Here is a 17096-nt window from a genome sequence, read left to right on the forward strand (position 1 = left end):
GTGCAATACATACATGTAAACTTTGAGTATCAGTGCAAACTCCACATGGATACCATCTGAAATCTACCAAACTCAGAGTCTTCTCCTAAGAAATGGGCAGCTCTGAAAACTGTCTGGGACACACTCCCAGTGGATGGGAATGTATCCAGTTTTCCAAAAACCTAGTCAAGATCTAAAGTAGAGACTGCTCCAAGAACATTCCCTAGTCTATCTCAAGTCTGTAGAAGTCATTCACAACAGCAAAAGAGCAAGTCTGTAGCATCTCTGCAATAACTGCAGTTTGCAAGTATCACTGAGAGTCTCCATAGATTAATTTACAATCTTAAGACCTAATTAACCTGCCTTAACTGGCACAAATACAAATATTATCCTGGTTACTGCAATCAGTCAAGAGAAATTTGTCTGGCTTGAGCAGACAGTGGAAGCTAACTGTATACAGCTCATTGAAAACTCTACAGATGACTACCATTCATTAACAGGATCAGCACTGTATTCCAGTCCTGGGCTCCCAACATGCGGTTCTGTTGGTGCATCTGAGTTTTAGTCCTACACCTTGTCCTGGGTTGAGTGAGTGGTGGGGTTTTTTTGGTGGCAGGGGAGGGGGCTATCGGGGCGGCCCCCTGTGAGAAGCTTCTCGAAGCTCCCCCAGCTCCACTTCTGTTTGGGAAATTGAGCCAATCGGCTGCGCCTCTGCGATAACGTATTTAAGAAGGGATGTGGTGACAGGCAGTCGGACTTGTGAGGAGGAGTTGCTGCAGCTGCATGAACACCAAGGTCAGTGGAGGAACAGAGGAAGACAGGAGGGGGGAGGTGTGCCGGAGCAGAGACCCCCCTGTATCCTGTGGTGAGACAGCAGGGTGGCCCCCCCTGCCACCCATGAAGATCTACGGTGGAGCAGACATTGATTTATGGCCTGTTGCTCTTGCTCAGCTGATCTAGGCTCTGTGCCCGAAGAAGGCCGGGGTCTCATGGGAAAAGGTAGCCCCGCTGCTGTAATTCAGTGCTGGGAGGATTGCAGCATGTGGGGGAGTCCCACGCCGGAGCAACTCGGGAAGGGCTGCAGCCGTGGGAGGGAATCCAGTCGGAGGAAGTTAGTGACCCATGACGGAGCAGTGTGGGGAAGGCTGCGGCCCATGGGAGGAACTCATGTTGGAGAAAGTTTGTGGAGGACTGTCTCCTGTGAGAGGGGGACCACGATGGAGCAGGAGGAACAAGTTTCGGACACTCCCCTCACCGAAGATAAAGGAAGTGGCAGCGCTGACTGCACCCCCATTCCCTGCCCCTGAGCGAGGAGGTAGAGATATCGGGAGCAGAGCTGAGCCTGGGAAGAAGGGAGGGGTGGGGGGAAGGTGTTCTCAAGATGTTGCAATGCTTCTCACTGTCCTACTCTGTTATGTGTTGTTAGTGTCTGTAATAAACGTATGTTCTTTTTTTCTTCCCCTAATGAGTCTGCCTTTTGCTCGTGATCATAAAGGGGAATTTTTCCCCACCCCAGTCCTATCTCGAGCCCCAAGCCTGGCTCTCTGTCCCTTCTCATTGCCAGAAGAGAAGGGAGAGCAAGCCGCTGCATGGTGGTTGGCTGACAAAAAGGCCCAAACCACGATACACCGCTTCCTCTTGCTGCTGCTATTCAAAGAATATCAGCTATCTGAGAAAAAACTGCACCCATTTATAGGAGGCACTTACCAAAGATAAAGGCTGAACTCATTCTGGTTTCGATTTTTGTCATACAGAAAAAGAGATTGATCTTTTCCCAGATTAACTGACTACAGAAAAGTCTCTGAATTCTGGAAATGGTAATGTCTACTTTTGTGTGTACTGCATCACTGCTGAAGATGCCAGAAACTGCAGCAGCCTGCTCATAATAGCCTCTGCCATGTTAATCCTTGGAGGCTGATAACTAACTAAAAATCTTGGAATACTATATGGTGATTAGGAAATCTGTCAAGTGTACTAGGAAATAAGTGTGCCAACCGCTAGCTAATAAAGTTCAACATCAAATGACAGGGGACAGGGCATCTGAATTATAGGCTGCGACAATAATATGTATTATAGATGATGAGAAAGTAATGGAACTGCTAAATCAACTAGTTTAGCAGCCCACTGCATAAATAAAAAGCACAACCCACTTATTTTCAATCTATCTTACATATTCTACCCTCTGTCAGGTGTCTACATAGCAAGCGAAGAAAAAAAAAAAAAAGCTGGAAAACCAGGCATTATCTGTAATGATCATAGGATGGGTAGGTAAGAGAAGTAAGCTGTGAGAAATTCTGCATAGGAACCACTGTTTGGTTGACATTTTCACAATGGCCCACTGTCCCTAATGAGCAGAGATGAGAGCAATTCGTGGAGCTGCTAATGGAAGCTACCATGACCTGACAGCAGCATGTAGAAATCAGTCTCTTCATTTAATGGGTCTGAGATATTTTGATAACAGAACAGAAAAGCTCAGGCTTGCTCTGGAGTCACAAATTAACAGTTACCATGAAAGGTGTCACCAGGCGGTGCTATTCCATGCTGTCGTCTTTCCCTTACACCTTGGTGTGCGAGCAAGATTTCATTCTCACAGACACAGTATTTCTAGCTTTGCACCGTAACACATTTTACATAAAGGCAACTTCAGGGAAAAAAAATGCATGAGGAGCAAGAGAGTTCCCTTCATCTTCACGTGCTGATTAGAGATTCTTCCTGAAGTAAATTTGTCTCTGTAGGACCAGAGCATTGTCCTCCTGCCGAGACCCTTAAATAAGGTCATATTCTGAATGCAGCATTTTAGGACTGATGAGTTTGCGCATAAACTCATATTTCAGATGTAACCTGACATCACACATTTCCACGTGGTGAGAAGCTCAACCTCCAAGGCAATCAGGCACACAAACCAGAAGGACACTACAGCTGTCAGAACTGCAGTCCTCCTCTTCCTCCGAGGATCCATCCAGGATGGTCTGACTTGATCAACTGCTTGATGTATAAATGCAAGAAGTATACGATGAGGAACTGAAAGAAGTGATAAAAAAATATGACTAAATGTAGAAAGAGTAAGAGTATTGAAGACATGAGAAGAAAAGATGGGATGTTTTTCTAAGACAGGAAAAGCATGAAAGAATTTAATCCAGAAGACAAAAAGTGAAGAGAATTAAGATAAACTCTTGACAGATGTGTCTCCTACCAAGATCAGTCTGGACACAAAACCTATTTTCACATCTTTGTCTGAAACACAGTTTTCATTTGAAAACAGTCAAGAAGTGGTCAGTGCAATGAATGCATCCTGTTGCTACACTGAATTCACACTGAGCTTCCAAAGGAAGGTTCTCACTGGCTGTGCTCCAGTCAGATCTTCCCTGCAATCAGGATGTAGATTCTGACATCTTAGACAGACTTTCTGCCTTTAATAGCTTAATTCCCTCAAAATATTCTTCCTTAGAGCAAGTTTGGATTGCCAAGCCTTGGAAGGAAGGGGATTATTTATTTTTTATGGCAGTTTCTCTGCTGCAAGTGCAGCTGGGTGTAAAATTGCCATAGAAGCTCAGATAATGTTTAGCTTTTTATTAACTTTTTCTTCTTAACCTTTAGTGTTGAAAATGCTCTCTTGTCAATCTTCCTTCCTGCCTGGATGTTCCACAGAGTCACTGTGGGATGTTGCTGTTCTTTTCCCATTCCTCTCTCCTCTCTGCTTCTGAATGTGAACAGGTCCTTTTTCCACTAAAAGCTGCTGAAAGATTCATACAGCAGCATTACATGTACATAACTGCTCTTCTCCAGAGACTGCTTTGTACAGCACCAGCACAGCTGCTGGAAGTCAATGTCATGCTCAGGGACTCTTCACTTGGGCTCAGAGGCAATGAACACCGAGTTGGTGTCTTGGACACCCTGATTAAGAGCAGTCTGCACATCTGAGAAATAAACAAAACAAAAAAGTAATCATCTTGATCTCCGTAGTTACGTTGTTTTCTTTCCCCCTTCTGAAAATGTTTTGCTCTCTCTAGAAGGTGAGATCTGTGGTCAAGGATTTCTCTTATGTCAGAGGAAGGAAGCATCAGGTACCAGCAATGTACAGCAATAGATTTTTTCTTTTTTTTTCCTGCAAGTGCTCATGATTATCTGAATCAAGATCCTGTTTAGCTGTTGTTATGCTGACCTCCACACTGAAGGGAACAAGTCATCTACCCACTCTGCCATTAGTCTATTAAGAATTTTGTTTGTTGATGCTGTTAGTTTTTCTGCCTTTTTTTTTCCCCTCCTTCAGCTTTGAAAATGGCATAAACCATTTTTTTTTTTTTTTTGCACTAAGACATGAGGAACTCGAGGTGGACACAAATGTACAAAAGCCTGCTTTTACAAATGAAAAGATGACATGAGCAAAACATTTTCCACATTAAATGGAATAGGAAAAAACTAAGACTGCCATCTCAAAGCCTGAGTGAAATCTCAGCAAGGAAGTGGCCATTACAGGAATAGAGTTACCTCATAAGTAAACAGGAAGGTTTGTAGAATCCTATCAATATACATGATGTCGATATAAATGACTCCCAATCTGTAAAACTACATTAGTTTCCTTCAGTCTATCAAGATTTTATAACTTTTCTACCTTTTGCAAAGTACAATAGCACAAGATAAACATATTTTTCTCCTTATAAAATACTTCAGCAGCAGAAAATAATTACTCACTTGAACTGATACTAAATGGACTACCGTCTAATAACATTAAGAACTGACCTGAAATTACCATATAGCAAAAATATATTTGGGAATTATTTATTCATCTATCTCTATACTCCTCACCATCTGCTAACTGTTCCTAGGCAAACACAGAGACCGAGTATGGTATTTTTCACATGTTTCTATTTGAAAAGCAGGTTTACCCTTTTCCATGTTTTGAATTGAGATGAAATGATCATGTTAGACATAAAATAGGAGTACTTTTTATTTACACAATTATGTGGACTTTTTCCACATAAGGAATTGGGACTTTTCTACCTATTTGAAAGCTGGCCCTTACATTAGTTTTGCTTGGGATTACCCGAGGAAGTAATTTGCTCTAGTTCTTGTTTGTTCTAAGACCTGTTGTTCCTCCAAAGTAGTACAACAGGGCAAACATCCAAAAGTATGTGCAAACACTCAGGTGGACAAAAACCTTGAGGAGAATACACAGTTTTATTCGTAGGTACATCTGAGAGAAGTACAAGTGCAAACATATGTGATCACATGGGGGACTGCAGAAGCTATTCAAACAGCAAAAACAATACCGTATGGTCTGTGAGTGACCACTAAGTTCAGTCATAATTTGAAGAAATAACAACATGACATGACTAACACCCACTAAGTTTGTGAACAATACACATATGAAATTTTAAAACATAAATATTCATCAAATGATGGGTAATGAACAAGTTAAAAAAATCATCCTGTAAGAGGACAATTCATTAACGGAACAAAGGGTCAGGGTATCAAATCAGCTCTGACAAAAAAAAAATTTTTTTTTTTTTTTTGATCCAGCTTTATTTTTACAGTTGATAAACTATTTCAAAGAGCAGGACTCTCTCAGCTCAGACAGGAACCTGCTGTGTCTCTGAAGCCTCAGCATTATGCAGAGACTATCATGATGCTCCAAAATAAAAAAAAAAAACAAAACATTTCTGAGCATTGCATGGAGCAGAAAGGCACCTGGTGAGGGACCCAAGTATCCAAAAACATGGTATTACCAGTGAAGAAGCAAGAAAGAGTTGAAAGAATCTTCCTATCTTTCCATTTGTTAGAGATAAAACTGTTATCTGGTATAACGAATTTGGGAGCACTGAAACAGGAGATGCTTCTGCATTTGAAGACACGGAATCATTGGCAAGGTTTGCACATGCAGCCATGGCTGGAATAGCAAGAAACTGTACAGATGAGGACTGAATGGCAGAGGCAGAGCTTTTCTGGGAAGCTTGGATGAAACCCATATATCCAGTGCCAAGTTCTGGTATTGCCACTCATTTCCACAAACTCATCCAGAAATTCAATATATAGTAGCGAAACTTCCATTGTAAAAGGAGGACAGAAACAAAGTAGTATCTTCTGTTTCTGCCTTCTGCTTTTGTAATAGAAACTCTAACTAGAAATGATTCAGATTAAAATCATCCTAACTCTTACTTATAAAACAACGCTATACCCTCAGGATTTGGCTAGATACAATTTTGCTCTAATTTCTTTTCTATTTCCTCTCATGAGCTCGGTCAGTGCTTCAGGATAGCTCCCCTATTTTTTTTTTTTTTCTTAAACTGAGGGTATGGCTATTCATAAAACATACATAGTTCAAATGCTATACAAGATGCTGTTGCTTTTACTGCACATAGTATACAAAATAATAATGGGAGATACAGAAGTTTTTAATTAAAACTCTTCAGTAGGGAACTGCTATTATATGTATTTATTTATTCACATCAATATGCCGGAAAGCCTTTGCTCCTCATATATTACTGTTCAGTATAATTGGATAATTCGCAGTAAGACATTTACATGCATTTTACCAGTGCACTAATTTGATAGAATATTCAGTTGGCAAATCCACAGAGAGAGGACAGTCAAAGCAATTTAAATGTTCAGACTAGTATCTGTGAAAGCACTTGCAGTATTTATTTGGATTTACTTTCAGATTTCCCAAAGCTGCCTGATTTCCACTTAATGTGGAGAGGGAGAAAAGCTTTTCTACAGAAGGCAACTGTCTCAGCCAACTGATTTCAAGGCATCACGGTCCTTAATCCCAAGCACAGACAGGTGCACGGCACATGCACCCTGACCACTCACTTGCCCGACGGTCATTACTCGGCTTGCTCTGCCCACATAACCTACCTGGCAGCTCCCTGCTAGCAGCCCCTTGTCCATCAGCCCCTTTGCACTGCCCCCAGCTCTTGCTACCAACATTTCTCTACTGATATCCTTGACCAGCTACAAGGTGTCATCGCTACTTTGCACCACAAGTAGTTAACACATCTTTGAATGCAAGGGGAAACTTTTAGGAGATGAAGCAGGGCAGTCCAGGGAAGTCCATGCTCACCTGGAATCACCCGTGTGTATTTTGTGTTAGGAAGCCGATGTCTTGCAGGAAAAGCACCATGTGCCTGCCACTGGTCTGGGGAGTTTCTGCAGTGTCGCACAGCCCCTGCGTGATGAAGCCACAGCCCCTGTGCCGCGAGCATCCTGGAGCTGTGCTGGCCCAGCACCCTCCAGCAGAAACAAGGGAAGGGATTTGGAACAAAAAGGGAATGGAGAGTGCAGGACTTGAACTTGGCAGCACTATGATAGACACATGATATTTTTTCTATTACACCATCTGCTGGTGCAAGCAGCCACAAGCAGACATACGGAAAGATCAACTTACCCCAGCCAATGCAGAGATAAAGACGAAAAATCCTCTGCTCAGAAAAGACTGAAAGTACCAGCAGCGTGTACAGGTACATGCCTTCCACCAGCAACCAGTAGTAGTTTGCAGCCACACAATACTGCATCATCACAAAGACCAAGCGGCAGCTGAGTGATTCCTGTGACAGAAGAAAGCACAGCCCAAATGAGTGCAAAAGGGGGTTGAGAATAAAAGGATACTAACCCAAAAGACTGATTCTCTCTCCTAACTCTTGTTCCTCAAAACGCTTGCTAAAGTAATCACATCTGAGTACTGAAGGGACAGAAGCCAGTTAAGAGGTGCTATACACAGCAAATAGATGCTTTCAACATGCCTCCTTTACAACATTTAAAAATTACATGTTCTGCATTTTCCCTCAATAAACAATGATAATTTGGAAAGCACAACACAAAGATGAAAAGAAGAGCAAGTGAAAGGTACTGTATCAACTGCAGTCAGTAAATCTTTTCACTTCCCCAGTTGTTCTATTCTGCAGCTGAGAATTTCCTCTGTTAAAGAGCAAAGATTGGATGCCATAATGTTGACTATTTTCCAAAGCTGAAGAAACCACTATTGGATAAACCATGTGTGAAAGCATAAAGCTTAAGTTTTTTTGGGAGAAGAAAACAACCGACGATCCAATGTGAACATTTCCAAGCTGTTTAAGATACATATCACAATGTTATTTTCTGCCAGTTGATACACTGCAGATGAGAAGAAATCAACAATTGTATGAGATTAATTATGTGGTATTAGCACCTAAGCCTTATGCAGAGTGTCAGAAAAGGATGGTACTAAGTATGCACCAGAGGACATACCCTTTACCACCCCAACCCTGTACTGCAGCAGCAAACGCTGTACCCATGTTCTACAATCGCAAGAGCTATACAAATAATGAAAATCCCTTTCTTTGAAGATTAAAGTACATTTTCTATTCCAAATCTGAAGGGGGAAAGGCATGCTTTCATCATATTCACAAAAGAGTTGTATATCCTCTCTCTTCAATTAGAAGTATTTAATTAGCTTGTTCCTCCAAAGCTTTTCTAAATGTTTTTAAATTTGCATTTTAACCAGATACTGCCCTTTTTTTTCCATCATCAACAGATTATAAAGATCTCCAAGAATGACCAACTAATTTGGTCATTATACAAGATGGACAGTCCTATCACAAAAGGTGCTGGCTTAAGGAAATTAATGCCCTCTTGCCACTGCCAGAAGAAATGAACCTGCAGCATGGGAAGAAGATATGGGCATTTGTATGTATATTAAAAAATCCACCTTTCTGTGTTTCCTCTGTCTAGTAGGGGCAAACTCCCCACAGGCAGAGAAACACGCCACAGCATCAACTACTTGCCTGTACCAAACCCAGGGTGGCACAACCACAACCGCCTACATTGTGCGATAAGTTTCACAGAAACTCCATGGACTGAAGAACAGCATTTTGTACAACCCTCATGGTACAAAATGAAATTACCTGCTGTCACGCAGACAGACCACAGTGATGACTCCAGTATCCTGAGAACCACCACGGTATCTGCCCTTACCTGGAAGGAGATAAGCCCTTCCCACTGGTGCTCTTGTGTGGCTGTGCTGTACATCCATTTCACCACTGAGTCTTTAATGAAGACTGATATAGCCCGGAGGATAAAAGAGGTGAAGAGGTTCAGGTGAATATAATTCCTCGTGCAATGTAGATGTCTGTAAAAAGGAAGATAGTGGGTCATGACTGGTTCTATGTGAAAGCTGCAATATCACGCATAGGACTGAGGGAGGGGAAAAAAGAACCCTGTTGGAAATCAAGAGGTACCAGACAGCAAGTCCCTTAACTTGAGAACGGCTATAGGGATTTCAAACTGTCTTTGGGAAGAGAATCACTATCAAGGAAAAGACATTAAAAACTTCAGCCCTCAGCATGAAAATTTGGGGGAAGGAAGGAGATCAGTGCGTAACGAAAAAAAAAATATTTTAAAAGTTTAAAAAGTGTATAAATAAAGTAAAGTAATTTTCAGAAGACATATTTGAAAGGACTAAAAAAATTCAAGTTTCACATAATGCTGAATCTAATTTCTTTGAGTTGACCTCAACGTCACTGCACAGGTTTACCTTGGTAGGGCTCAGGAACTGGTGTGCAGTACGGCTTCTGGCTGTGCTCAAACCCACAATGAAAAAATATCCACCTGTAAATTACTGCTTTGACAACAAGAGAAAAATCTGTATTCAGATTGCCTCCTGGGGGAATTGTAAATACTTTCTGTAGAACTAAAAGGAACAGCATTTTCACCTCTGCATTCCGAATTGAAAACAACAAAACAAAGAAATAAAATCCTCTTGAATTTCAGCAGCCAGCTGCAAAGGCAATAAAATTTCTACTTGTCAAAAAAAAGCATGTTAAGGGATAGCAAAAGAAACTGCAGTCATGTAAATGGCAACCAAATGCAGAGTGCTGCCAATGTTCTACCAGCCTTATCCACAAATATTTTTTTTCCAGCACTGCAAGGGTACACACATTGCTTCAAAGGAAGTTGCACTGGCTAGTATCTTTTAGCATCGAAAAAGGATCAAAGTAACATACGATAAACAGCAATTGTTCCAGCAAGAGTTTCAGTAAACTTACGCTCCAAATGTCTAGTTTTACTGCTCTATAAATTTGGATAGAAAAATAGATTTGGTCTGAAAGTTAGGTTTCGTGCTGAAGATGAAGGAGAACTTTTTTTTCATAGGTCAAATAGAATTTTTTGCAGCACTTAAGTCACAGCTTATTTCAAAATTTACGTATGATTAATATTTATTTTCCTTTAACTCAAAATGTATTTGTCAATACCCTTCAGAACTGCTACACATTTAAATCTGAGTGAAAAAATTATGTAAATCAGACAATTGAAGAAAATAGGTTGCAAGTAGTTACTAAGCGTTTCTGCTACAGGCAATGCAAGTTATTCAAATTGTTTCAGTCATGAAGTTATGGGCCTATTTCAACTTCCATCACTGAAATTACATACTTTCCTTCCATTTCTTTCAGAGGATGCAAAATTGGATACTAGAGATATATTGTTTCCTCTGTTGTATCATTTTTAAATGCAAACATAAAGGTTATTCTCTAGTCTAAGAACTTTAAAAGGCCTTCCTACTACAAAAGTGGGGAACATCAGTATTTTGCTGCCACTGAATTAGGTTTTGATCCCCATTTGTTGAGGTTGCACAGCTACTGGGGAGAGGCCATGGGTAGTGGTCACAGTCAGAATCCAGCAACTGCAATCCATGTAGGGGTAGGTCTCATGTATTTTCATGAGATCCAGGATTAAGCTGTCTCCAGATAGACAATTTAGACAGGAAAGCACTAAATGGACTGATGGAGTAATTTTAACAAGGCTCTCAGCCTCTTTAACATCTCTGAAACCTCATTTTCAAAATCAGAAGCACACACTTGTGTGCATTTCTCCAGTCTCTGCTTCACAGTCAAAGGAAAAAAATGCTAAAGCATCTCCTCACAAAAAGTTTGGGCATCAAAATTCTCTCTCTCCTACGTGTTCTTGGTGACAAACTTGCTCTTTTGCTCCCTGCCAAAAACCATGTGCATTCTTCCTTCCTTCCTTCAAAAAAAAGTATATGGTTGCGCTCTGTGACCTTTACATTTGGGCTGCTAATATTACTCAAAAAGTGTCATTGATGGGTGAAACAAGGAGAAAGCACTTATCTTGGGAGACATTTGGAGAGTCCAAGACCATCTGGTGTTTTGTCAGATGAGTCCCAAAGTTGCACAAGTACAACACGTACAAATCATAATTATCACATGGCATTTACAGAGCATACCTCTGCATTTCTGTAGTCATTTTAAATCTTCTTTAAGGTTGCTAGCCTATGCTTCCCCACTGGAAGGAGGAGGGGTAATACAATGCTAAAAGGTGTGGTACAATCTTAGAAGGCTTGTGTCATTTTAGTTTTGAAATTAGAAGCTAAAAGGCATGACTAATCTTTCCAAATATATAAGGGGTATAAACACTTAGGAAGGAGGAAAGGAGAGGGACTGCCTTGCTAACAGGGAGCGCTGGCACCAGAACAAAGGATCATTAACTGGCAATAATAATTCTTTCATCAGGGAAGAAGGTTTCTTAAGGATCAGAGCACTGAAGGTTACTGACCTAACTTCCAGTAAGAGTACCAGGAGATGGAAAACTATGCATTTTTAGGAGGCAAGCCTCATCAGCATGTAAGATGGATGATGCAGCCTGGCTATATGCAGCAGCAGGGAGCAGGACTTCATAGCAGAGGGACTGCCTTCCCACAACAGAACAGGATCATATTTTGTTTTTTCTATACATCATTCTCCTGTGCTCAGCACCCCCAAACTCCCAGAGAGTCTGTCTGGAATCAAGACACCTCTTGGACTTACAGAGGGGAGAAAAAAAAAATTATCTCTGTAGGAGTATAAAGTTGTTTTGTTGTGGTTGTGGTTTTTTTTTTTTTGGTTGTTTTTTTTCCCCCCCTTTTTTTTAAAAAAAAAAAAAAGCCTACACAGTGTATCATTGGCATGTACAACCAATAGTCTCTTAATTTTGATGCACTCTGCGCAATTTGTTGGTGCATATCTGTATGAAACCAATACACCAATCCGACCAGGTGACAGCAATTTATTTCACAGAAAGTTTCAAAATTAGGTGCTCTTCTATATTGCCAAAGAAATAAGAATTTCCTAAAGTTCTCTAAAAGATAAATGGTGTCAAAAATTCATTTCTGCATTGAAATATACCTGGAACGTAAGGGCTGGTATATAGACCAGGCTGAGCTTTATGCTCTATGTAAATCCAAGCAAGGCAAGATGAAAACTTCTCTCCCTAAATATCCTCTCACACCCCAGACTAGTACCTCATCTGCGAGGCAACACCATGAGGGAATGCTGGAATCTCTCTCTTCTTCCATCTCTTCCAGTGGAGATTTCATCGAAATAAAAAATATCACAACAAAATATTTCAACAGATAAAAAGTATGCTCCACATATTCATACAGCTAACACTGCAAAAATTTAGAAATTTTACTTGCATTTTGAGAAGAAATGATTGTAGGAAGGAACACAGAACTGACATAAGATAGAGAAATAATGAGGTGATGGAAGAAGGGAAAAACCAGAATCAAATGTTTCTCTCAAAGTCTGATACTATCATATAGAAAAACATAACACCTTTTCTCCACTCTCTTCAGAGCTTCACCAGTTACCTGAATCCAAGAAGAATGGCAGTTGCTATTACAAGGGCAGAGAAGGAAAGAGCATATCCGATGGTGTATATGATGGACAAATTCAGGAGCTGTTCTTCTGGTGCATCCTGAGAGCATACAAAGGAGAAAAGAAAAAAAAAAAAAAAAAAGGAGGGGGGAAAAGACAGAGCTCATGGGCTTCAGTTCTTTTCTCCCAGCTGCTTTCTAACTTTTCTTAAGATAACCAGAAGTCATTCTCCTACTGTCAAGTTTAAATGCACATATCAAATCAGTCTTCCATTTTCCGTATGTTCTAAAGAAATAAAAATTTAATCTTAATTCCCCAGCTGCTCCCAGGTGTTCACTCAAACAGTCGGGTTTTGCAGCCAGGCTAGAAAATAGATAATGTGCCATTATTTCATAATAAAGTTGGAGAGTCATGAATTATCACACAAGCAAGTCTTAAACAGATGGCAGGAAACATAGTCACAACTCGACCCTGCAGTAAAAAAGGCAAAGCTGATGTTTTCAGGCTTGAACACTTAAAGGAAGCCTCCTTGCTGTGTAATGAGGGGGGTCCTTTGACTACATCTATACTTAAAAATAGAAGAAGCCAGGTCCTATTCGTTGACTCTGAGGCAAAGCATGTCTTGCATTCGTACAACTGTACTCTTTTCTGCCCCCAATTAGTATCTCTTCTGCCTCAACTATGCAGCCTCCTGGTAACAAGCCACAGCCCAACACCACCTCATGGCCCAGGGGCTGCAGCACTGGCTGGGAGGCAGCAACCCAACACGGGCCAGAGCAGCGGGGATGCTCGCACCCCCCTGACCGTCTGGGGCTGTAGCTCTCTTCAGATTCATTGTTGAAGACATGACCACTGAGATCCTTGCTTGAAAGTGCTGGACAAAATCTTTACGGACAAGTATTTGAAAAGCTACAGGCAGGTCTGAATTACGACACAGGCTTATTGCTCAGCCTCTGAGGCACTTTGTTATTCTTCGTTCTAGTTCATTTCTAAGCACGTTCCTTTGTCTAAATAGACTCAGGTATTTTACTTCCCTTCTTCAAGCTGCTAATTCTGCAACAGACTCCCGAGACCTGTGCTGTACAAAGGAATAGATTCATTGTACTTCAGAAGTAAGTACAGCTATTCAGATGTACTTTGCACAGCCAGGAGGATTTAAGACGAACATACAGGCTGATCCTCAGGGATTTGCTAGGTTAAATGTTTTAAAGGGTATGATACGAGAGCTTCCTTGCAAAGAGAAAAGTATTATCTCTTCGGTATCAAAGCTCAGGCAAACTATTGAGACCTGACAATTTAAAACATCTACATAGATCAAAACCACATCACACACTTAAAGTAAACAATGGTATAAGGATTCACTCACAAAGCATTTGGATTTTGTTTTAGCAAAAACTGCAACATATTAGACAGCAAACATGCCAAAAAAAGCTATTGTTCTCATGTAAAAGATGCACAAAAAAAGTAGGTTATTAGAGGACTCTAAATACATTAGCTGGAAAACCAAACATGGCTGTTCACATTGCAGGGAGTGACACCATGTACACAGTGTTTCAGAACCCAGATCAGTTCATGGAAACTTGGAGGCAGGTGCCAAATGACCAAGTGTCACCATTAAGTATCTCTTTCCTTATCATGTCCCAAACACAGATTTGGAAGAAACAATGGCAAACATAGAAAAATCAAACAACCAGGCTTACACTTTGCGTTAAGATAACGCGCTCTGATGGGATACCCCAGAACATGTAGGGAACAAGGGATAAGGCTGCAAATTAAAGGAAAAAAGTGAAACAATGTATTTTGAGAATTAGAAATTCTTTTCCGGTCTCCTTCTAGTCTGCAGCCATTTGTTCCTTCTGAAGAACAAGGCACTGAGCAACAGGAACTCCAGAGGACACAGATCCTGCAGCACTTAGGAATTTCATATACTTGAACTGCTATGGCTAGGTATGCACTAGTTCCCAGTACCCCGGAACAGAGAGAGTGCACTCAATTTATGTGAAGAAAAGCATCACCCTTGGAGGCTCACAGCAGTAATGGTATCATGTGTCATGGGGACGCACATGGTGAGCTAGCTGACGCCAGTGGCTGACAAAAATCACCTGTAAATCCCAATGCTCTCCTTCATTGGGTGCCAGGTGTCTCAGCTCCCTGCAGAGTATAAAGCACTGGGGCAAGAAAATAACACTGACAAGCCTAATTCCATTGCCCACAGCAAATTAAGATAAAAAGACAAAAAAAAAAAAAACAAAACAAACCCACAAACAAAAAGCAGGGACTGCCCCCTGCCCAAAGGTGAAGAGCAAATATTCTTCAGTTCAGTTCATCTTAATTACCTTAATAGCCACTAACACCACAGAGAGAACAAACGGTCACTTTATTCTAATGACATGCCAATGGAGGAAAAGGCAAAGGAATAACATTAGGTCACTCCTCTGGCTCGGGTGGGCTGCAGTTGAGCCCCCTGCACTGCACTGCAGCTGGGACGATCTGCTTCACTCCTCTTGCCTCTCTCATGTACATTTAAACCTGCTCTCATCTACCCTTCGTGTTCCCTTTGCTGAAGGGGAGAGGCCTGACATCCCTTACCGTTAGGCTCACTGAAGTGAGGCACCCAGGATGAGTCGGTAAAGATTACTTTGACAGGACAAAAAACGCGTGGGCACCTGTGACTATATTTTTCCTCTCTTCAGTTAAACAACAACAGCAGTAAGAGATGGAAACTCTTACCTGGTCAGAGGCCTCACACTCAGACAGGTTCCTCCAGGGCAGCGTTGAATTCTCCTTCAGTAGCCACGTCCCCTCTGGGGTGCAAAAGCGGTACACCTGCCCATGCAGCACTGCCAGAAGCAAAACGAGCCACAGGGTTAACGGGAGGAGAGCCTGCTTGCGGGGCAAGGTGTGCAGAGCAGCCAGAGGCTGGGTGCAACCTTTCTTCTCCACCGATTGCTCTCCTGGCTGGAGGGGAAAGCCACAGCATCCCTGCAGGAGGGCTTTGCCCACTCCCTGCCTGCAGCAGACACTGTTCCAGCTGCTGGTCCTTAGGGCCAGGAGCGGCTTGGGAGGACACGGCTGCAGCAACAGGATCAGACGGAGCATACTCCAGGAGAACTGCTAACCATTCAGCAGTGTGAAATAGTTGCTGCCACCTTTGCATGGATTTTATAGCATGCGTAAATTCCATCTCACTGAAATATTAGATTTTAAGGTGCAGAAATTTTGGAAGTGTTAGGGCTCAGCTAGAAAATTCACAGGGAAAATAAGGCACACAGAGTAAATGTGCTTTTTCTTTTCTGAGATCATGCAGACCCAGAGACAGAGAAACCTCAGAACAGGTATGCTAACACAAGCTCCCCAAAATGTAAATGCTTATACAAACATCTGTGCTGCAAAATGAAGCCGTGAATCTTTGCCTGAACTACCTGTGTACCCTTTTTATTCCTTCTATCTACATGTTCAAATAACAAAACCAGCAATAAATAAAACGTCTTTCTGAAGCAGTTAGCAACTTGATCTTGTAAAATCAGGTAGGATGAAACAGCCCATAATAAAATTACATCAGACTGAAGCACCAAAATAAAAGTACAAAGGGGAAGGATCACTCAACCACAGTGTATCCAGAGAAAACCTCTCTGGTGTCTGGAGTATTGGGGAAGCCTAACAACTTTTACAGCTGTACATAAGCAACCTGGAGGTGCTCCTGTATCCGAGCATAGCTACAGTAACAATGTCGGCTGCTTTGCAAATTAAGTTTCTTACTAATCACATTTCTGACCCATTAAACTGACCTATTTTGTGTTATAAAGCTACCCCACCCCTCAAAAAGCAGTGCTGGGTCAATCCCTCAGCCAAGGTTAGCGTCTACCAAGGCAACGTTCAGAAACAGACAGAGTTTAAGGTATGCAAAGACAAGTTAGGAGGATTCAGTTCTACACATGGGTATCAAAAATACATCTCAATCACAGCTTTCGCTCAAACCCAGTCTTGCCTGCTGCAACCTCATCGGGTTGTCAGCTCCCTCATTACGGCAACGTGGAACTTGGTAGAACTCAGCATTTCTGTTCAATAGGACAATATTAAAGCTTATTTAAATTATAACAACACAGTAGGCTATTTGCAAATTAATTGACAACTGGTAATTTGTTTGATAATTGTCAGTGGTAGACTAGTAGTAGGTACTCTGAGTGAAGAATGATGTTTTAAGAAATAATATAGACATTCATATTCTAATAAGCCATTTCTAATGAGTATGCTAAATGGTAGCTGATAATGGTTTTGGTAGGCATAGTCTATTTGCTTTTGTAATTGGTGTACTAATATAAAGATGATACAAAAATTAAGTTATGCCTGGTAGAGGTTTTTCCTTACTATTAAGGATATCTGTTTGCATATGTTTACACAAAAACAGAAGGAGAGATCAGGTCAGCACATGCCACATTATACATTCACAGCCACTAACAGCTATGAGCATTTTGTCACCTGCTCTCATTATCT

General features: G+C 41.3%; 1 protein-coding gene across 1 annotated transcript in view; it reads right to left on the reverse strand.

The window, feature by feature from the left end:
• The window catches only part of GLP1R (glucagon like peptide 1 receptor), a 91287-nt gene that overhangs the window by 21755 nt on the left and 52436 nt on the right, over nt 1-17096 (reverse strand). The window contains exons 4-7 of the mRNA XM_042789707.1: nt 15333-15442; nt 12596-12702; nt 8929-9082; nt 7364-7523 (exon numbers count right to left, since the gene is read on the reverse strand). Coding sequence (XP_042645641.1) covers nt 7364-7523; nt 8929-9082; nt 12596-12702; nt 15333-15442 — 531 coding nt within the window. The remainder of the gene's footprint in view (nt 1-7363; nt 7524-8928; nt 9083-12595; nt 12703-15332; nt 15443-17096) is intronic.

This window comes from Tyto alba, unplaced genomic scaffold (genome assembly GCF_018691265.1).
Source record: "Tyto alba isolate M040663 unplaced genomic scaffold, T.alba_DEE_v4.0 Super-Scaffold_16, whole genome shotgun sequence".
Classification (NCBI taxonomy): domain Eukaryota; kingdom Metazoa; phylum Chordata; class Aves; order Strigiformes; family Tytonidae; genus Tyto; species Tyto alba.